The 21,700-nt window shown below is 38.9% G+C and overlaps 1 protein-coding gene across 1 annotated transcript in view; it reads left to right on the top strand.

Annotated features, from left to right (window-relative positions):
- The window catches only part of LOC308043093 (vitellogenin-1-like), a gene marked incomplete at both ends in the record, with an annotated part of 41,750 nt that overhangs the window by 9,669 nt on the left and 10,381 nt on the right, over positions 1 to 21,700 (top strand). The window contains 18 exons of the mRNA XM_080348973.1: positions 51 to 208; positions 322 to 487; positions 1,546 to 1,668; positions 3,329 to 3,547; positions 5,599 to 5,816; positions 5,902 to 5,999; positions 8,993 to 9,117; positions 9,204 to 9,305; positions 9,391 to 9,510; positions 9,756 to 9,945; positions 10,034 to 10,127; positions 10,240 to 10,425; positions 15,468 to 15,612; positions 17,161 to 17,380; positions 18,257 to 18,426; positions 19,062 to 19,976; positions 20,063 to 20,116; positions 20,947 to 21,123. Coding sequence (XP_080205099.1) covers positions 51 to 208; positions 322 to 487; positions 1,546 to 1,668; positions 3,329 to 3,547; positions 5,599 to 5,816; positions 5,902 to 5,999; positions 8,993 to 9,117; positions 9,204 to 9,305; positions 9,391 to 9,510; positions 9,756 to 9,945; positions 10,034 to 10,127; positions 10,240 to 10,425; positions 15,468 to 15,612; positions 17,161 to 17,380; positions 18,257 to 18,426; positions 19,062 to 19,976; positions 20,063 to 20,116; positions 20,947 to 21,123 — 3,480 coding nt within the window. The remainder of the gene's footprint in view (positions 1 to 50; positions 209 to 321; positions 488 to 1,545; positions 1,669 to 3,328; positions 3,548 to 5,598; positions 5,817 to 5,901; positions 6,000 to 8,992; positions 9,118 to 9,203; positions 9,306 to 9,390; positions 9,511 to 9,755; positions 9,946 to 10,033; positions 10,128 to 10,239; positions 10,426 to 15,467; positions 15,613 to 17,160; positions 17,381 to 18,256; positions 18,427 to 19,061; positions 19,977 to 20,062; positions 20,117 to 20,946; positions 21,124 to 21,700) is intronic.

Here is a 21,700-nt window from a genome sequence, read left to right as displayed (position 1 = left end):
CGTGTGGAAAACAACATGTGTGAGCTTTGTACATTTTAATCTTCCTGTAGATAGAGGAAAGCCTGCAAGACCTAGTAGAGACCTCAACTGAACAGCTCCCCAGTGACACACCAGCAAAAGTCCTCAAGCTTTTGCACCTCTTCCGTGCAGCAAATGAGGAGAATTATGAGTCAGTGTGGAAGCAGTTCTCCAGTCGGCCAGTGTACAGGTACAAGCAATACAAGTGGTGGTTCTTCTGCTGATAAACTCTGTTGGAGACCATCTGGAATGACTATGTTCAAATGCGTATCTGGAAAATGGTCTTTGCCTTTCCCATTACAGGCGCTACATTTTGGATATAATTCCTGCAGTTGCCAGTCACCGTGCACTCAGGTTCTTGAGACATAAAATGGAAAGACAAGAAATCACCAACTGGGAAGCGGCTCAGACGGTGCTGGTGGCTCTGCACTCAAGCACACCAACTCAGGACGTGATGGAGCAAGCAATGGTACGATTCTGTAAACACTCTAAAATTGCTCTTTACTAATTTTAACATCTCTCATATTTATTCCTTTGACAAGATTGCAAAGGCTTTGAAAATGTAAAGGTTTTATATCCCCTAGTGAGGCTGAAAAGAGTTTATTTCCTGACTGTCTTAAGGAGAGGAGAATGCAAATCAAAAGGGCAAAAATGAATCCAGAATGAAACAGGAAAGACTAAACTACCTCTCAGTGACAGAGGTTATTGCTGCAAACAGTGGTTTCTAGTCTCCCTTTGTCTAAATGTACTTTACTGTTACATCAGATTAGATCTCTGAGTGTCTACAAAGACTAGGCAGTAAGAAATACATATTTGTTATATCCTGTGTTCGTGACCTAGCAGGATGGATATAAATCAGAGCAAATCTATCAAAATCAAGGGAATTATGTCAGTGTGGAGCCCACGTAGGAGAAGGTCTGCTGGTTTTTCAGTTTTTTTCCTCTTCTGCAGCGTCTAATTCAAGCCTCAGATGCAGGAACTGCCTACCCTAGGTAGAGACCACAAATGTCAGACTAGAGTTTTGCCCTTTCTAAAAGCCATGACAGTCCAGCTGTTACTGTTCAGCAATGCTCTGCTTCTCACTCAAGGAAGCAGTGGGCTGGTGCCTCCTCTCAGCTCCTACATTTATACAAAATATTCCTCTCTGCCCAAAGTACTAAGGTCTTTTCACAATGTACCTTGAGTTTTCTGTACCTATAGGTGAGGGAATTATAAAACAATGACGAATGTTTCTTGACTAAAGTGTGTTTTTCCATCCCATAACTGGGTGATTTCCTCCCTTTGGATTATAGACGATGCCAAACTTAAATCTGAAACACTATAAAAGCAACAGATCTGCCTTCCAGATGTTACCTGAAATTACATTAAGGTTGCATTGTCAAATACAGTCATACCCACTGATTAACTATAGATCTAGCAATACGAAAATATCAAAAGCCTGTTTTTGCCTTGCATTTGGCAGAAACGTATTTTTTAAAGTTGTTGCTCTTCATTAATGGTGGTAATGAATAACTGCTTTCTTCCCAGCTCATCGTGAAAAAACATTGCCCACGTTCAAGTTCCGTACTTGGGAAGGTTTGCCACCTCAGCTACGCGTCACTGTGCCACAAACAGTGCTCTTCATCAGACTCCTGCTCTGAATGTCTCCAGGTAACCACATTGTTATTTATTGTTTAAAAGAAAAATTAAGCCTTGAGTTCTTTCCTTATTATTCAGAAACCTGTATTTCACTTCACTACAGTGTTTCCTTTGGGGAAAGGAACTCCAGTTGGTTAAATACAGCGTTTTTCTCTTTAGATTAATGCACAAAAGAGAATGAGAGGAAGAAGAATATAATTCATAGCACTTTCTATCTGAGTATCTCTGAGTGTTTTATTGCTAATTATTAATGAAGCCGCATGGCACTACTCTGAAGCACTTTAAATATAGATACTTATATACCGTTATAAATAAACTAAGTGACACAAAAGCCCAGGTTTTTGCCCAAAGTCATGTAGTTCAACCATTTCTCAGCTAGAAGCAGAACCCAGTCATTCACATAGACTATTAGCTCTTAATAATGGTAATAACCTTCCTGTTTTGCACTGCTTTTAGTCAGCAGGCCTGAAAATTAAATAGGCGGTAAATAACATTTCCCCATTCTACAGGTGCATGTCACGATTTATAGAGGTTGACCACTCAGCCAGTAATAGAGAGGGAAAGAGAAATAGATGTTTTCAGTCTTTGACACTGGTCAGTCCACCATCCCCAGTAAAAGCAGAGTGTTCCCAATACATTGTGTACCTGCTGTAGTTGTTTTCCTGTAGTACATGGGCATGGCCAACATTCCTACATTGTGTCTCCTGTATTATAATCACCACCAATGTGCTTAAGCTCATTAAATCTGAGAAGCCCAGTGCCATGGAATGGGAATTCTTTCCCAAAGCAAATGATTGTATTGGCTTATTCAATACATTTCAAATATCCATTCATTCAATTAGCAATATCAAATGGACTGTTTTTACAACATCAGTGGATCTCAAATGCGGTATTTTAAAGCACGGGAACTTTATTGAAAGTATTCTATAACATCTCAGGGTTTCTTTTTCAGAACCATTATGTAGCATTGAAAGCATTTTTCCATCAGGATTTAGTTCTCATAGTCAGCCTTCAGACCACTATTTGTAATCCTGCTACGTAAATGTAAGTGTGATTCAGTTGCTTATGATGAAGGCTGTAAAATGACCTGATGATTGCATTGCCAGCTGTTAATCCACACTGAAAGGAGGCTGACACAGCTGAAGTTAAGGGTACCCCCACTAGTCATAGAATTGTAGAATCATAGAAGAGTTTGGGTTGGAAGGGACCTTCAAAAGTCATCTAGTCCAGCTCCCCTGCAATGCACAGGGACATTACAGTCAGATCTTAAGGAATCTTATTTAAGGGTCTGAAGAATTTAGCAGTATCTGCATTTTCACCCCTGTCTTCAAATATTAGACAGAGATACTCAGATAGCATTATTGCAGGGGTCCCAGGTCACCCTGAAAGGTAATGGAAACTAGCTCCTAGCCATTACTTTTTCCTTTAGAAATCTTACCTGATAACTTTAAGGCATAGCGCTGAAGAAGCTGTTCATTGCAGCTTTCTTGGCTATGCTTGTTCTATGAATAAAATGTCCTATTCATGAGGTCAAAAACAATTTGAAAATATTTAAAATAAGTGATTTGAACAAACTGAAATTATCAAAGTCAAGCCTCAGAATAGGCTGGGGGATGGCATAGAGATAAGAGCTGGAATTGAACTCAACAGAAGATTTGTTTTCTATTTTCAGCTACTTCATGGCTTTGCAGGAGAGGCATTGAGCAAGTCTAACACAGAAGAAATTTGCCTGGCTTTGAAAGCTCTTGGGAATGTAGGACATCCAGCCAGCATCAAGCACATCAAGAAATGTTTGCCAGGATACGCAGCCAGTGCCTCAGATCTGCCACTCAATGTCCAAGCAACTGCTGTAATGGCCCTGAAAAACATAGGCCTGAAAGATCCCAAAATGGTAAGGAAACAAAGCTGCCTCCTTTGCACTGATGATAACCCAACACAAGGCTGCTAATCAATGATGCGTGATGAGGGGGAAGCATACCTTTATTTTATTTTTTTTTTCAAATATAGCTGTAATATGATTTGGTTTGGTTTTTAAATACTTAACCATTCCTTAGTTGGCATGTCTTATTCCTTTTGACATTAACCTCTAGTATTTCCAACTGCAACAAAAATCCCATTAAAAGGATGCAGTCATTACCCTGTTGTAAACAAACCAGTATTTCCTTTGCAAACATTTATTTTCCAAGGACATTAGACAAAAAGCTAAATTATTGACCAAAATGTGTTTAGTGCTACTTCAGCTTTGGTATGTGAGAGAATCAGAAAACAAGGTTTTTAGAGAATTGACATTTAATACTGAGTGTCACATCTAATCGTAATTCAGGGCCAGATCTTATTGTAGAAAGATACTAGAGGTTTGCATCCTAATTACAAATTTACAGACATTGTGTGGGTCTAAGTCATAAACAGAACATTTACTAAATGTGACTTTTGCCCCTGAACAAGATAATTATCAAATATCACACACAATGGTTACACAGGCATACTCTCATCCACCACAGACATCACTTTACAATCATTTTCACCTTAAAGCAATGTGCTTCTAAAAGGAAACCTTGCATTTTCAAGATTTTTTTCCTGATGTGGATTTTTTTTTGTTTTATATAAGACTTAATATAAAAAAGTAGAATAAAAGCTTTCATTAACTGTTTTTCTACTAATCTGTATCAGTTTTTCCATTACACTCATTTTTTGCATGAGTCCCAGTTATAGTGCACATACTCATCCACAGACAACAGTGTGCCAGGGTAGGCTTTTAAGCAAAAGAATAAAGAAACAATTTACTAGAGTGCAGGAGCTAGATGGGGAATAGCAGAGTGGGAGGAAAGAAAGGCAAGGAGTCAGGGTATTTTCCATGGAAGAAAAAAGCCAATTTGGTATTTGACAACAATGCTGTGTCTCTGATTGCCCTTTGGCGTGGCTTTCCATATGTGACCCAAGATCACATGTTTTGTATGCATTTCTTTTGGAGAAAATCTGGACCGAGTTAATTATTTTGGCCGGATTTTTCATTGTTCAAAATCCAGTTTCATGCCTGGTTTGCAGCTAGCTACAAACCCATATTTGCATTAAACAGACTTAATACATGGTCTGTCTTTTTTATTGTTTAATTTGAAAAGGTAGTTACATTTAGAAAGTGGCTACTGCATCCTTGTCACCACTTTTACCTTGGTATTTGATAACCAACATATGCAAAACCAATATACAAAAAGCATATAAACATGTAAAACCAATCCGCATATTTCCAAAGTCTGTTGAAGTTTTCTGGATAAGACTTTTACTTAGCAAGTGAGGACACATGCTGTCCCATGCAGGTAAGGGTTGTGCAGGGGGCTGCCAGAACAGTGTTCTACCATCCACTTCCATTTTTAAGTTTGAAACAAGGGCTTTGGTGCAGCTCATGGAAACTGGAAAGGTTCCAGTATAAAATTAGTCTGGATACTGAATATTACCAGGGTCAAACACATTGGTCACAAGAAGTACCATGGAAATTACATTTGTTGCATAAACATTCAGTTTTAAACCGCCTACATGACATAGAGATTTTTGGGAGAAAACTAGTTTTTATTCTAACAGAAAGAGCTCCAGGAGATCAAGTGATTAGAAATAAGGCCTGCCTTTATGGGCAGGGATAAGTGATCACTGGAACCACTTCTCAGGTATGTGATGGATCCATGAGATCTCTTTTACCCGGAGTGGTTATGCTACAGATATATTTTTTTGCTATAGCTCAAAAAGAGATAATATATTTGATGTAGAAGTTATCGAACAAAGTTCCTTGGCTTTGATTGTGGGGGAAGCCAGACTACATTGTTGCCATAATAAATAAATAATACAATTTTTTTACTGTGCTAGTGGTGAAGAGATCATTCACCAGTGATGAATGGTCATGACCAAAATGTTCAAACGTACTATAAATTTGAATGTATCAATTATTTCCAGGTCCAGGCTATCACCTTTGAGATTTTCTTGAATCACAAAATCCATCCTCGAGTCCGGATGTTAGCTGCCATGGTTTTGCTTGAAACCAAGCCAGGTCTTCCAATACTGATGACATTAGTTGATGCTGTGCTGAAGGAACCTAGCATGCAAGTGGCAAGTTTTGTCTACTCTCACCTGAGGGCCCTGGGTAGGAGTATGGCTCCAGATCTTCAAGTGACGTAAGGAAAATCCAGATCCCTTCCTTGGATTAAAAATCTTTTGCAAACTAATTGAGGTGTTAATGTGCCCGTTGAATTTTTTCAGGGCTTCTGCCTGCAGAATGGCTGTCAGAGCATTAAGTCCCAAGTTTGACAGATCTGGATATCACTTCAGCAAGGTTTTCCGCTTCAGTATGTTTAAAGGTAAGATTCGGAAGATTTTGTAAAGAAATATATACAGGTCAATGTCTGAAAAAAAATGTGCAGTGTAAGAGCCCAATTCTCCTAGCCAGCTGGTTAGCTGTTCCTCCATATTCTCGTATGTTCGGTGAAAAAAACAATCTCAGGCTCACCATTTGGAGAGTGTGTAGATCCCTGTGTGTTTTGCATTGTACATTGCCAGCATGAAATTACCAGAGGGCTTGTGGGGCTCTAACCCTCCATTTTCATTATCCGGTGAGGCACATGCTCCTGTATCAAATGCTGTAGTCTCAGTGGTGCTTAACAATTTCATACCATTGTTCAACACCAAACAAACAGAAGGGTCCTAAATTACTGCTGAAGTGGATTAATTTCTGGTAGTGCTGAACACCTGCAACTCTTTCTGAATTGCAATGTGATGCTAAATACTCTTCACCCCAACAGTAGTGCCTAATGAGACAGTAAACCCTGAAAACTTTCAAATGTGACAATTTGTTGCACCCATGAACAGCTAACTCAGGCTTAAAGTCTAAAGACTTTCTCATACCTTCCTATCAGGATCCATTACTGCTGGAGACTGACCAGTTACTTCAGTGGTTGTTGCACATAAAAATGTAGTCAGAGCGGGGAGGACCAAATTAGAGGACAGCTCTTGCTGGGCCAAATTCTATCTATTTCCATTTTCTATATATGTATTTTTCTCAGTTGAGACTTTTTTAAGCAGCTCCCCTATGTAAATAACCATGACAGCCTCAGTGACTTGGCATATGTAGCTGGCAGACTATGAGATTATATCCACAAACACAGTCTCCTCACACATGTTGTTTATCTAGGAGGACTTGGATGTTTTTAGCACTTCTGGTACATGCAAAAATTACTTTCAAAGTAATCAATAGAAAAAGAGACTCTGAAACATCTGAAATCCACAGTGCTAAGTGTACTATACTTTTGCCTTGGTTTTGGATGGAGGGAGTGGTTTGAAAGACTTTTGTAGATCTTATTGTTGCCTTGCCCATTCAATGATTTTTACATGACTATTTAATCTGTTCTATAATAATAGTAAATATAACACATACCACAACAAACACAGCAATATATGATACACATGCTTGGTGCCTCAGAGATGGAGAATGCCCGAAGAAATACAGTCGCTAATATGCACTGTGTGAACTTTTGTACCATTCAAAATGCATTCAAGGAGAGATACATTTTCCAGTAATACATAGATATATGTTTTGAGTTTTAGGTACTCATTTTCTCTTCTTATTTTTTGTTTCAAAATGAAGCTATCTGAATTTTCACACAGTGAGAACACAGGGTTCAGTATGTATGAGGGTAGCTGACAGAGAGTTATGTGAAATGGATTACTTTGTTCTGGCTGTAGCCTGGAGACACAGTACATGAGTGAATCACTGTTACTTCTTGGTGAAGACCAGTGTCAGAAATTTGGTTGCCATGCATATGTAATGTTTAAACCTCTCATCCTGAAGAATAAGGAACAAGATCCTTTCTTACACATGTTAATCTTAGATTTGAATAACTTGACTAGCTAAATGAAGTCAATCCCCTATTACACTGGGATGAAGGTGGGAGAAGGTTCCATCTCCCAGCTTTCTGAGCTGATTTGTCACCACTAGCCACAGGTGAACTGTTTCAGCGAGCCCATTCAGGAAGAGTTACCATAGTGACGGCTATAATGCAGTACCTATTTCCTTCCTAAAAACAAAAATGTGCCCTCAGCATTAGAGATCCTGGTGGTGCTAGATGCTGAATTTTTAATGACAGGCAATAATGTCAGCTGAATCTGTCTCTAATCTGGAATCTGTCACACATGGCCACCACAAATAGTGCTTCATGCTCTACACACTGCTACTGAAATCAGAAGAGCGACCTCAGCTCTGCTCAATGCAAAGACTGAGAGAATCTGATTTCCAATATGCACAGATACTTATAATTATTTGTTCTAGCGTTCATAGGTACCAAAGATTACTTTCTTTGACCACTAATTTTTCTTTCCCTCCTCCTTGGGGCAAGACATTTAGTTAGATACATGCAGGTGCCCTCACACTCTCACAATGAAGTGGATACTGTGCCTCATCTGACTGTCAGCAGGATTCTTCATTGGTAAATATTTTTGTAGAGCCTTAGCACTATGTAATGCCTGAGATATGGAAAATATCTCTGCTCTCTTCAAGTCAGCGAATTCTGTATAATGATTTAATCATTTATGAGCAACATTTCCTATTAAGTACCAGTAAGTACTATGATGTCTACATATCATGTCAGACTTGTTTCTCTTGAAACCTGAGGAAACTTAGAAAAGCTGTGGAATTACTTTAACTCAGAAAACAGGACTGTATAGACCTGTGCCAGGATCGGGAGGAACACATAATTGTGATCTGCACTGATTATCTGTATCTAAGAACATTACAGATGATACATCTAAAGCAGAGAAAATAGACTCAAATTGTGTTTGCTCAAAGTTCACTCAGTAGTTAACAAGTCCTTAACAATTAGTGCATTTCACGTTAGGAGTTACATCATTTGGAACCAAATGTACTAAATTGCATCTGAGTCATTTGAGGCAAATCTGCACCTTACCATCTGTCGTTATAGGACATCTATATAACTTCCCTTAAACAATTAGTAAAGAATGGCAGATCTGTTTTCAAGTTGCCCTCAATGATGCCTCACAAAAGCATTTGATAAGATGATGTTATAGTATGTGACTAGATGTAAATGATACAGCATAAGCAATTGGAAAAATAGCATAGCCACAATGCAATGAGCAGAGGCTTGTAATTTTACCCATTAATAGTTCAAAAATGCAGAATATTCTTTTTATTACTGGTTTATAACATCAGTTTTATAGCTGAATTTTCTGGCCTTTCTCATATCATGCTGTATCAGTTGAATTATGCAATTAGCAAATTGATACAATCTGCACACTGTGGCTTTAAAAAACTACCTGTGTTTTACTGCTTATTTCTCTCCAGAGTTCCTTATGAGCGGACTGGCAGCTAAATATTTGGTATTGAATAATGCAGGCAGCTTAATTCCAGCAATGGCAATGTCCCAGCTGCAGACACGTTTCCTTGGAAGAGTGGCTGATCCCTTGGAGGTAATTGGGTCTACCTGCAGTTTGCCCTCTCGTCCCTTCTTACAACCATCATCCAACTGGCATTTACACTTTACTGCTTCCCATAGGTGGGAATAACTGTTGAAGGACTGCAGGAGATGTTTGCTAAAGGTTACTCTCCTGATGAGGACTGGGAGGCTGGCTACAACTTCAAGGAAATCCTGAAAACGGTAAATTCTTGGGAAAAGAAAATCTCTGAAGTACTGCTTCCCTAAATGTTATGGAGAATCAGGCTTTCTTCATCTTCTCGTGCAGCTCTCTGACTGGAAGTCATTCTCCAGTGACAAACCTTTTGCATCGGCTTACTTGAAGATGTTTGGCCAAGAGGTGTTCTTTGGTGGACTGGACAAAACTGCCATCCAAAATGCATTGCAGGTATCATTTCAAAACACAATCCCCCAAGCTTCAAAAGCTTTATAGTACTGGTTTTTTCACACATTCTCTCCCCCTTTTTAATTCATTAATTCAAGAGAGTTTTTGTCCTTAGTATTAATCAAGGCAAATAAAGTCAAGCTTTGATCAGGATTAGCTATAATAATTGCTGGCAAACTTTCCCCTGAGGCACAGAACATGATATTCAAGTTCTGCTTATTTAGACAAGTTGAACTCTGTATTTGCAGGCATGGTACGGACCTGATGAAAAAAGCCCTTCGATAAGGAGAATAATCAGTAACCTTCAAAGTGGTGTAGGGAGGCAATGGACCAAGGCTTTACTGTCCTCTGAGATCCGTCGTATCGTGCCCACCTGCACTGGGTTCCCAACAGAGACCAGCTTCTATTATTCTTCTGTCACAAAAGTGGCAGGAAACGGTAATGTATTTCAAGACTTGAGCAATATAAGCATGCTTGTCAGGACTGGGAGGGATTTTTAATACTTTTTTTGCTTTCTTTGTAATAGTTCAAGCACAGATTACACCTTCTCCAAAGTCTGATTTCAAATTGACTGAGTTGCTAAATGCCAACATTAGGTTGCGATCCAAACTGAGTCTAAGGTAAATATTTAGTATAAAATAAAATAATCATATTTCCAAGTGATAGAGGCCATCAAAATTAAACAGCTCTTTGCTGTCTGAATGTATTTTTACCCTCCTTCTATGTTTTCAGCATGGCTAAGGAGTTGACCTTTGTAATGGGGATCAACACACAGATGGTCCAGGCAGGACTGGAAGCACACACCAAAATGAATGCTCATGTACCTGTGAATGTTGTTGCCGCTGTCCATATGAAGGAAAAAAATATCAAAATTGAAATTCCACCATGTAAAGATGAGACTAACATACTTAGTGTAAGGTAAGACATGGCTCTTATCATCTTCTTATGTAGCAATGCAGAGTCTTCCCACATAAAATAGAGCGTTTGCTTAGGGATCTTGTCTTTCACTGACAGCTTGGGTAACTGGCAATGATTGATGCAGTTTATTTATTTGAAACTAAGTGACATGTACCAAAGGTTTGCTTGAAAATATGTGTTACTTTCTGTGGTCTTCACCTGAAAATCCTCTTTAGGACCACTTCTCACTTCTTGAGATCCATAAGCTATCTAAAACACACATGGCATAAAATTTCAATCCCAATGCATATATTTCGACTGGAGACACTAGGTAAGATATAAGCCCCTGAATTCTATCACTTATAACAGATAACGCATATATATTTGCATTTGATGCCTTGAAGCATAGAAGATTTGGTGTTTCTTGTATTTTTACCTTGTTTCCCTGTGGCTGCCATTTGGTTTTCTTGCGTCTTAGATCTACTTGATTTATTATCAATGCATTCAATTACAATATACTGTGGAAAACTGTTGTAGCCAGATGCCAAACAAAAGAAAACAGATGGAAATACAAGTACAAAAAGAGGGAAGAAATAGAAAGAGTATGTCCAAGGAATCAAAGCAGTAGACCAAAGCTTAGAAAACATTCATACACACACACATGAAAAAATACTGAGAAAGACAAGCTGAAAATTTGTCACAAAGGAAAAAGCGTCACTGACAACAGAAATCAGCTATCATACAATGCACAGGAATGTTAACAAGTTTCTGGTCTAGGAATAGAGCCGTAACAAAAGAGCTCAGTTGCTTGATCCAGCTGCAATTAGCATTCATGGCTGCAGGCCCAGAGAAGCTCTGCAGGTCTCCTCAGTTTAGCCACCAGTTAGGCTAATCATTATTCAACTTTGCCCTTCAATGGTCACAGACCATCCTAGTAGGCATTTGACATCACAACCTCCTCCTTAAGACAATTCCTCCACTCCATCAAATGTTACTGTAATCAGGTTCTCCATGCAGAAGGAGGGTTTTGGCAGTTCATAGAGCATCGGTGAGCTGTATGTGAGCTGCTGGGGCACCACAACCCAAAGGTTTTATTCAGTTTCTTGTGAAGAGCAGGGCAATCTGCTACCAAGGTCATCAGGGACAGTAGGCACCTGCTCTCACAGTTGAAGAGGGTGAGGCAGGTGTTAATGAATACAATAAAGATGATGAACTGAAATCAAAATATGGGACACTGATATGGAGTTCAGAGCCCCAGGCAGAGCTGGAAATGTTAGCAGAAGGGTCCTCCCTGCAAAGCAACACAAAAAATATTTTCCTCCTTTGACTTAGAGGGAAATAAAATTCTACACGAAAAGGGTTAAATGCATTGCCAGAAAGCATAAAGCAAGTCGGTATCAGAGGCAGGGGATTATAGTAGAAGAGTCCATGAGTTCCAGTCCAAGCCCTGCTCTACACCCTGCAGCATTATCATTTATAAAGTGAAGTAGTCCGTTGGAAATAGCTCTATAATGCCAAGTGTATGAGAAAGCTAATACTCACTAGCTAACTTTTAGCACCATCAATTTTTTCTCCAAAAAGCATTCCCATTCACTGTTACAAAACAGAGCACAGAGCAATGAAATAGCAATGAGTGCAAGTGAAGGCAAAGCAATAACTAGAGAATGTAACATTGAACCACATCACTGAGGAGGTCAAAGACCAAGCAAAGTACAAAGAGAAACAAGCAGGCATGATAGAGAAAGAATACTTATATTCTATATAGAATGAGTCAAAAATTTTAGTCTCCCTTACTTTTGCATAGATCCACCAAAGAATAAAGAACCAATTGAATTCAGTATTTTAGAGAAATTCTGAGTCCTTTCCTTGTTAGCTTTAAATGGCCCATTTAAAGAAATGGTTCTAGAAAGCTTTGCTCTTTCACTTGTTTGTGAGCTCTGTTCAAAACATTTTAGTATTAGGTACTTTGTTGTGATGGTCAGTGGGTTACTTTCTATAGTACCTGTCATTAAAGCTAGTCAGGATGTGATATTATTTTCCCCTTCATATTTCACACACAGACTCAAGAAGCAAACAGTTTTCAATAGCATTAAGTTCAGTTATATCCTACACACTATACAGGTTATAACCTGTCACAGCTGTGGGATTTATATAAATTTTCAGGAGCCAAAAAGAAACTCAGGTGAGCAATTGCAGACTCTAAAGAAAAAAATAATGAAATCTTTCTTGATAGAAAGAATGCATTCCCAAGACAAATCAGCACAGTGCACACTTGACTTTCTTTATAGCAAAAATCAGAGCAAAATAATTAACCATACCACGGAGAGAATATATAGCATGTGTCTCAATTCAATCCTATCAAAGTTTAATTTAATTAAAAATAATAGTTATTTTTAAAGCTCTTTTAACATAATTATTTGCTATACTACAGATGGCTATTAAACATACTTTTAAACAAAATTTGAAGGAAGAAGTAAAAATCAAATAAATTTCAGAGAAAAATTAGAGCCCTGTGATTAAAGTATAAACATGGAGAGCTGCCAGAGAATGCACTTTGCAAATATATATCACATATTGATAATGACAGCATACTAAAGTATATGCATAATCTTGAATAGAGCTTCTGTCATAGGGCTTTTTTTGCTTATTTTAACTGTAGGATAAGCAGAAATTGCTTGACATGGGCATCTTATTTATAAGATGAATTATAAAATTACGACACTGTATACAACATGTATACAGCAAGTGTAGCAGAAAATACAGAAGAGCCAGTGTATACTGTGAGCTCGCAAGGCAGCGCGGGGTGTTTGGGAACAGAGAAGGGACATGACTGGCACTCCAAGTCTGTTTTTATGACGCCTTTGCACCAAGGTCAGAAGGATGATACATAAGAAAGGCAAAATTTTTCATTTCACCACAGTGGAAAGAGAGGTAAGATCTGGTTTGAGTATTGTCTCTTGCTTCTCATTTATTTAGATACAATGTCATGCTGTGCTTTGAAACCTGGGAAAATAGTTTTTCGTTGATTTTCTTTGTTTTAAACAGACATTGAGCTCTTCTGTCCCCATGTTAGGGATGTATGTAAGGCCACACTCACTGAAATATCAGTGGACTCAACACAGCTGAATTGCTTGTCCCTTACCCCTGCAGAGAATTTGGCTTACACTATAGCACAGCTTCTTCTCTCATCCAAAAAATACACTAATACATATTGGAAAATCTCCCTTTTATTTTTTCTCCCTTGTGTGGGATCAGAGAGAACAGATTCTTTCATACCATAGCTTTAGGCCTTCTTTGTGACTGTTTTTCTTGTTAAAGCACCAGAGCTGGCTCTTGTAGCCTATTTTTACTGTGTCGTGTGATTTTGCAGACATTGACATGTGTCACCTGTGATGCAGCTACATTTGTCGGCTCTCTGTGCTCAACAGGAAGAAATCGATCCTCCGCTTTCATTAGGTGGCAGGAGTAGACTATTGGCATAAAAAATACTAAAAAATATGGAAAAGAAACCCTAGGGCTTTCTGCTTGGAGACCCAGCCTGCAGTTCAGTGGTCATTTGAATTATTGAATAGGATTAAAATAAAAAACTATTTCCCTTTTTGTCCCTTTACCCAGATGAGCCATCTGAAATGCAAGTTGATTTGTATTTTCTTTTATCTCTTCAGCTTGTTAGGGAGAATATTTTATTTCAGATTTCATTCTTCGAGGTTCTCCTATCACCCAGCATGGAGCGTTGCTGTCATGTCCTTATCTAAAAAAAAAAAAATAGAAAGAAAAAGAGAGAGATGGAAAAGAAAACAAAGCCCACAGGTGACACACGTTTTATTGAGGTGTTCCACATGAAGTGCAATTGTGTGCTTTACAGTTCACACAGCGCAGTAGGAGCCTTCAAGAGGAAGAGAGGACTATCAAATGAATACAAATTCATCTTTCAAATAGATTGGAATTGCTCAGGCTAGTACAGTGTGGACCATATTAGAACAGAGCCCATTTTTCAGATGATCTTTCCATTCACTGTCACAAAGGCCACCTCCATTGGCAGACCACAAAAGCCCCAGGGCAAGCAGATCAGCTTCATACTTGAGAAACAGTACATGGGGAATTTTGAGCTGGATGTTAGCGCTGATAAATGGCTAATAAGGTAGAGACCGCACAATGCTAATAGCTGAGGGAAATAGATTTTCAACTGTCAAAAGTATTCAGTATTCAAGATGTTTCTCTGACGCAAGACAAAACTCAAAGTTATCACAGCCTTGTAACAACTTCTATGAAGAAGTTGGGGTGCAGAGCCAGGGGATCAGGACATTTAGGTGTGAGAATATCCATCGTGTGCTGCACCTTATAGCACTCATCCTGGATCCTAACTAATATGCTTAGAGTCCACGATGCTGGAAACAATTTACTGAACACATTTATGCAAATAGGCTCTTAAGCTTCCTACACATCTCTCTGTGATGTCTTGCCAAGCCATGAGTACCAGTCAATTTAGATCAAGCTGGACACACTTACTTTGGTGATTTCAGGCTCCATTCTTTAATTCTACTTTAAAAAACATTGCACAAGAAACAGCATTCCGTAACCACCAGTGGCCAGGTTAGTTTTTTGAAGTTATGATGGTATTTTCCCAAATATAATGTCAAAGGAAATTATAATTAAGTGTAGTTGTAAAGACACAGAAGATGAGTTTAAAAATTTAAAAGTTCAGAAGATCAAAATAGGAGACTCACAAAATTAATAACATAATCCACAATGAGTTTTCTAAGTAAGCGGACTGTTCTTCAAGGTATTAGGCATACAAAGACACCATCAACTGCAATGCTTTTAACCTGTATGCGTGATTCTAAAAGCCCAGCTGAGCTATCTGCCCCTGATACTAGTCCATGTCTTTATTCGCTCTTAGCAATCCTTGAAAATACAACTAAGAGGAAAGATGCTGTAAATATCTATAAAGCAATTTGCAAGGTATGATACTTGTTGCTGAGTACATGCTACAAGGCATTATTCAGGTATTTTCTTCAACAGTGCTTTATTGATACAGATTTACTCTAATGTTTATTCTACAGGTCTAAGACATTTGCTGTTACACGAAATATTGGAGATTTGGCTTCTAGTAAGATGACTCCAGTTCTTCTACCTGAAGCAGTTCCTGACATAATGAAGATGTCCTTCGATTCAGATTCTGCATCAGGGGAGACTGATAATATCAGGGTAAATGATGTAGTGTCTGACTATTCTTTTCTGGGCTTTTAGTCAGTGGGAGACCATTTATTTTCTCCTTAGAAAAATGAACAATACATCTCTGACCAATGCTGCTTCACTCAAAATAAGTCAGGTTCAATCTAATAACACAAATAGCCCTATAGTAACATTATTTTAAAATCTGGAGTGTAATTCATCAGACTTGCAACACTTTCAAAAGCAAAAGCATTTTCTTTAGTAATTAATTTTACAGTGCCATCTACAGGATAGCCCCATGATCTTTAAAATACTTTACAACCATTATGCAAGCATCACATTCCTGGGGCAGCCACAAGTGTTCCATGACACACTCCATTGCTCAACTTGTACAGCCAAATTTAATGCCTATAAGCATCCCGATCCAAAGTTGGATGGCAGTTTGTGTGTCAAGTCAAATGACTTGCTAAGCTACAGTTTTCCGTAAAGGCCAGTAGGGACTTTCTGTGATGGGCAGAGTTGTGAACGCATCACTGTGACAATTCATTCAGTGAACGACTGACAGGGGTGAGGAATATGCTATTCTGTTCTGGTTTCATTGTTGTTCTGCGACTCCGACAGGTTTTCAGGTAAGAGGCGAACAGAGGGTGAGTACTGTACTTCCCTGTGGAGAAGTCAATAGGCAAACGTACTGTCGTTGAGAACAAGCAAAGTTCTTCTGCTTCTGCCTCTGCACTTCCCTTCCTAAAAACCCTTTAGTTAGTCTTAAATAAACAGCAACTGAAAAATGCCACTAACTGGAGAATTTCCCAGTGTCATTAGAATTTCCTTGGGAAATAAAATAATAGCACTAAAATTCCAGTTTTTCAGTGGGGTTCATACAAGTCTGTAAGCTTGTGAAACATGATAAACTGAGTAAAAAATTAATTTCAAACCTGTATTACAGGTGAAATGAAAGCTTATGATTATGTGTCTTTAGCTATTTGCTTCATTGCTCCAGGAAATCACAGTTTTCATTTCATGGATTTGATTCTAATTTTAATTAATTTTAATTTGTTCTTCTGCGAGCATTGCTTAGCACATGTAAATTACATCGTTTTGAGTGGAAATTTCTAACATCTGATATGCTTTGAGCACCTAGTTAATGAAGTCTCTCATTCATGTCAGACCTCAACTGAGACAGAATTTTCATGGATGTAGGTAAGGTTCTTTGACCCAATCGTAAATGAAAGAAAAGGGTTCCAGTCAGTCTAGAGCACACTCAGATTTATCAAGAACCTGATAACATTGTCTAATACCCCAGGAAAACAAAATTAAATAATTATAATTAATTTGTGATATAATTTTCCATGCTTATAGCCTGAAGCTCTTTTTATACTAGGTAGTCAGATCAAGCCATTCAGTTGTTAATTTTGTCCAACTGAAAACCAAGTTGTCCTATGTCAGGGCCTTGCTATCTCAAATAAATGGGTTAATTCCTCCTGCAGAACACATGTAACTATTACCGAAACAGGACTCATAACATACAATTATTCCTCTTACTGTTGTCTAGTTTAACTTTACATTTGTATTATCTAATAGGACAGACAGCCTGCAGAAGATGTTTCCTCAGGAAATTCCTTTCCCTTTGGACACTCTCCTTCCCAGAAAGAGCCATTTGTTCAGTCCATGTGCTTCAATGCAAGTACATTTGGCGTTCAAGTGTGCATTCAGAGGAAAAGCGTACATGCAGCATTTATCAAAAATGTGCCTTTATATTACCTAGTTGGAGAGCATGCCCTCAGAATGAGCTTCAAGCCAGGTAAATACCACTGTGCACAAAAACGAAAATAACGGGTGGGTAGGGATGTGCGTATATATATACCTACATATTTGTATATGTGCATATAGGTCTTTTGTATCTTAACTACTACTAAAACTACCATTAGACCTCCCAGCCCTGCCAGTATTGTCAACAGACTACATCTGTGGCAGGAATTCATTTCTCCCCCATTTATCTGAGCAGGGGTTTCCCAGCTCTCCCAGCAATGCCACTCAGCATGGCCAGCGTCAAGCAGAGCTGATCTGTGCCTGCGGAGCGTGTCTGATGCATCCTGAATCATTGGATTTGGGATGCAAGCACAGAGCAATTGGACATGGGCAACAGATCTGATGCAGTGTCCTGTAGCTACACTTTAAAAACCCGGACTCTTAAAGGGAATTATGGATTAGCCCTGCCAGGATCTGGTCCTTAATGTCTTAATCCATGATCATAAGGAGTAAAAGCACAGCAGGCTATTGAATCTAGGTCTCCTAAGTATCAAACTAATGGCCTAACCATTGGACCATTCTTTACAATTCAAACATTGAGCCTCAATTATTCTCTGATGTCTAATTCTCTAATTCCCATTGAGTTATCTAGTTAAGCAATCACATTCACTTGACTTAAACCTGCTGATCAGTCTGTTTATTACTTGAAAATAATCTAGTATGATGCTAATATTTTAATATTTCATTAGTGTGTGCTTTAGTTATTAGAGAAATTTTTTTGCGAAGTTACTCAATGCCAAAAATGATCAATGAACATTTAGACTTTCATTTAGAGAAGAATGGATAAATAAACTGTAGCAAAAAAATGGCATATTCTATTATTCAGTTGCTAATACTAACATTCATACTACTTGTCATGCAATTTCAGTAGACACAGAGGCACCAATTGAAAAAATACAAATCACAATTCAAGCAGGAGACCAAGCTCCTACTAAAATGGTACGTTTAGTAACATTTGAAGATCCAGCAGCACAAGTGTCTTCCACCAAAGAAATGATTAAAAGAGTGAAGAAAATCCTTGATGATACTGATAATCAGGTACTTCTGTAAAAATCTGCTTCTAGATTTGCAGGAGATATTACATTAAACTTAGTTATATTTCTTTTACTAAGTAACCTATTTTGATTAGATAGTATGTAAAAATTGGAAAATAAGGACAGGCTTTTGGGTACATAGGTTCTTCTGCAGGTCTTCTATTTGCATTTGTCTCTTTTGCAAGTGAAGGATGTTAGAAAAAGTGGGCTGGTTTTGTAAGTTTTTCTGTAAATTTCTTTAAGACATAAAATCAGTTTTTTGTGCCCAAAATGTAATCTGTTCTTTCCAGCTGCGGCAACTGTAGCAAAAAGATCTGACACCTCCCTATACAACTTGCTCTGAGTCACAGCTGCAGCACTGTCATTACCAACGTTAGTTATGTGTAATTGTATGATCAACAATTTCTATACATGTTCATTATGACAAAAAGATTTAGGGTATTGTTCTGCTTATGTGTGCTTTTAACACATTATTATGAATTTGCCTTATTGTAATGTATTACAAGAGTGCTATCAAGCATACATTTTGTCTTCTAAGGCAGCAGAGAGATTCACAGCTCTCTGTATCTGATTTTACTTAAAGCCATCTGCAGGAATACAGAAAAATAATTTTGTTTTTCCAATGACACCATTGACTAGGGGACAAGGAAATCCAGAAGCTCATCGTCCAGTGCCAGCAGCGCCAGTAGAAGTGCCAAGAGTGCAACGAGCAGCCCCTCCAGCAGCAACTCTGACAACAGGGCATCACAGGGAAGAAGTCAGATAAATCTGAAAACAAGACAGTCCAAAGCCAAAGAAAAGAAATTCTACCCCTTTGGGGACAGCAGTAGTAGCAGCAGCAGTAGCAGTAGTAGTAGCAGCAGTAGTAGTGATAGTAGCAGCAGCAAAAGCAGTAGTAGTAGTAGCAGCAGCAAAAGCAGTAGTAGCAGCAGCAAAAGCAGTAGTAGTAGTAGCAGCAGCAAAAGCAGTAGTAGCAGCAGCAAAAGCAGTAGCAGCAGCAGCAAAAGCAGTAGTAGTAGTAGCAGCAGCAAAAGCAGTAGCAGCAGCAGCAAAAGCAGTAGCAGCAGCAGCAAAAGCAGTAGTAGTAGTAGCAAAAGCAGTAGTAGTAGCAGCAAAAGCAGTAGTAGTAGTAGTGGTAGCAGCAAAAGCAGTAGCAGCAGCAGCAAAAGCAGTAGCAGTAGCAGCAGCAGCAAAAGCAGTAGTAGTAGCAGCAAAAGCAGGAGCAGCAGCAGCAAGGGCAGCAGCAGTAGTAGCAGCAAAAGCAAGAGTAGCAGCAGCAGTAGCAAAGCATCTGGTCTAAAGCATAAGGCTAAGAAGCAGTCCAAGACCACATCATTGCCACATGCCATAGCTGCTGAAGGAGAGAGAAGCGTCCGTGAGCAGAAGCATAAAACACAGAGTAGCAGCAGCAGCAGTACCAGCAGTGGCACCAGCAGCAGCAGCGGAAGCGTTAGTGTTTTGCTTCGCCAGAGCAAATACAAGAGAAAAGCTGAGCAGAAACATGTCAAGTCCCAGTCTAACAGTCGAAGTAGTAATGACGTTTCTACAGAATGGGTAAATTTTTCTAATGCTTTGACTTCTGCTAGGAGGTGATCCTTACTGAGCTATATGTAATAACTTCTTTTGGAATTTTGTAGGTACATCACCTTCCAAAAGTATACCAGCTCCGTTTCAGGTCTGCTCACGTCCATTGGGTAGGTCGTCAATTCATTGCACATTCCTGTGGTGGCTACAGTTGATATCATCAAACATATTACTGAAGGGCTTGGTTTGGTTTATTTCACTTGAGCATTCCATAATGTCCAATATCAGCATTGATGATGGCCAAAATAAGCATATTTATTATTAAAATACCAACTAATGTGCTACGGCCTTCTGTTGCAGCACTTGCAATCCTCAAATTTTAGTCAGGACACCTTTGGGCTAAAGGCTGTGCAATGCAGCCAAAGCTAAGATAACAAAGACCATGGGGGAATTATAAATAAATAAACAGGAATAGCTGTGTCCACAGTTTTGGGGCAATCATGGTAAAATCATCATGTATGTGGACTGTATCAGAAACCAATTCAGTATGATTTATGACACAGAGGTATTTTAAGTGAATGTTAGAAGGATGATAATGTGGTGGCTTTTGTAGGCATTACCTGTAAAGTTATTATGTATCCTGCTTATGAAAGAGGAAGATGATTTACAGTGTTTTAAGTTGTAATCTCTTTTTTAATTTCTAAACAATATGGATGTGTTTGACCATTTATTGCCAGTTTTTATTTTCTGTAACATTAGAGGTGGACAATGTGATGTTGCCATTTACAATCACTGTCTACACAGCTTTCTTATCAGTGGAGAAGTCCAGCTGCATCCAAGGCACAACATATTTAATGCTTGCATTATGATAAAAAAAATAACACCCTAGATATCTCTAAACCTGTTACCTCTAGAGGGAGGCTGAAAACTCTGATTTTGCTGTCCACACTGTAAAACTAGAGACCATGCCATAGCTTTGTAAACTGTTTGTGTTTCACAGCATCCAGATCGGAAGATATCAAGCAGCTCATCGTCATCTTCCTCAGAGTCGCAAAGCAGCCACAGCAACAGCAGCAGCAGGAGCAGCAGCCACCACCACAGAGAAAACACTGGTCACAACTCAAGGAAAAGCCACGTCAGCGTCCACCACAGCCATGGCTCCAGCCTGGCCCGCGAGGTACCGGTGGTGTGGGACACACGAGACACGTTCTGCTGGCTGCAGAGCAGGGACTGTAGCTCTGGGGGCATCTCACCAGCTGAGGGGTGGGATTAGGCTCAGGAAGGACCCTGCAAGTCAAGTTTGTAAATGGAAAGTCAAAAATCCGTTGAGATATTTTTGCCCCATGAAAATATCTTTTTCCAAGTTCCCTTGGCTTCGGGGCTTTGTTTGCTGGTTTATTCGGTATAGTTCCATCATTTCTAAAGGCGTTTGCAGTTTATGAAAGCCTTGGAAGGCTTGGAAAGATTTGGAAATTATAAAAACTGAAGGAATTTTTTTTTTAAACTTAAGTCCACCTAATTATTTTTAGGTGTGGACGGAGGTCATGAGTGCACGCAGAGTATAACTAAAATCAGAGTCTCCATGGTCATTACTGATTGATAAATGTAGAGTCCCATTAGGCACAGATCATTTTTATCTTTATTACACACTTAGTATTCTGTAATTGTACTAAGGTATCTACATAACAATAGAACAAAGAGCTCTGCAAATGCACACAATGTCTATGGGAACTCTGCTACTGAGAAGGATTTCA

The sequence above is a fragment of the Nesoenas mayeri genome (assembly GCF_963082525.1).
Source record: "Nesoenas mayeri genome assembly, chromosome: 8".
Classification (NCBI taxonomy): Eukaryota; Metazoa; Chordata; class Aves; order Columbiformes; family Columbidae; genus Nesoenas; species Nesoenas mayeri.
This window is presented reverse-complemented; position numbering and strand designations above follow the sequence as displayed.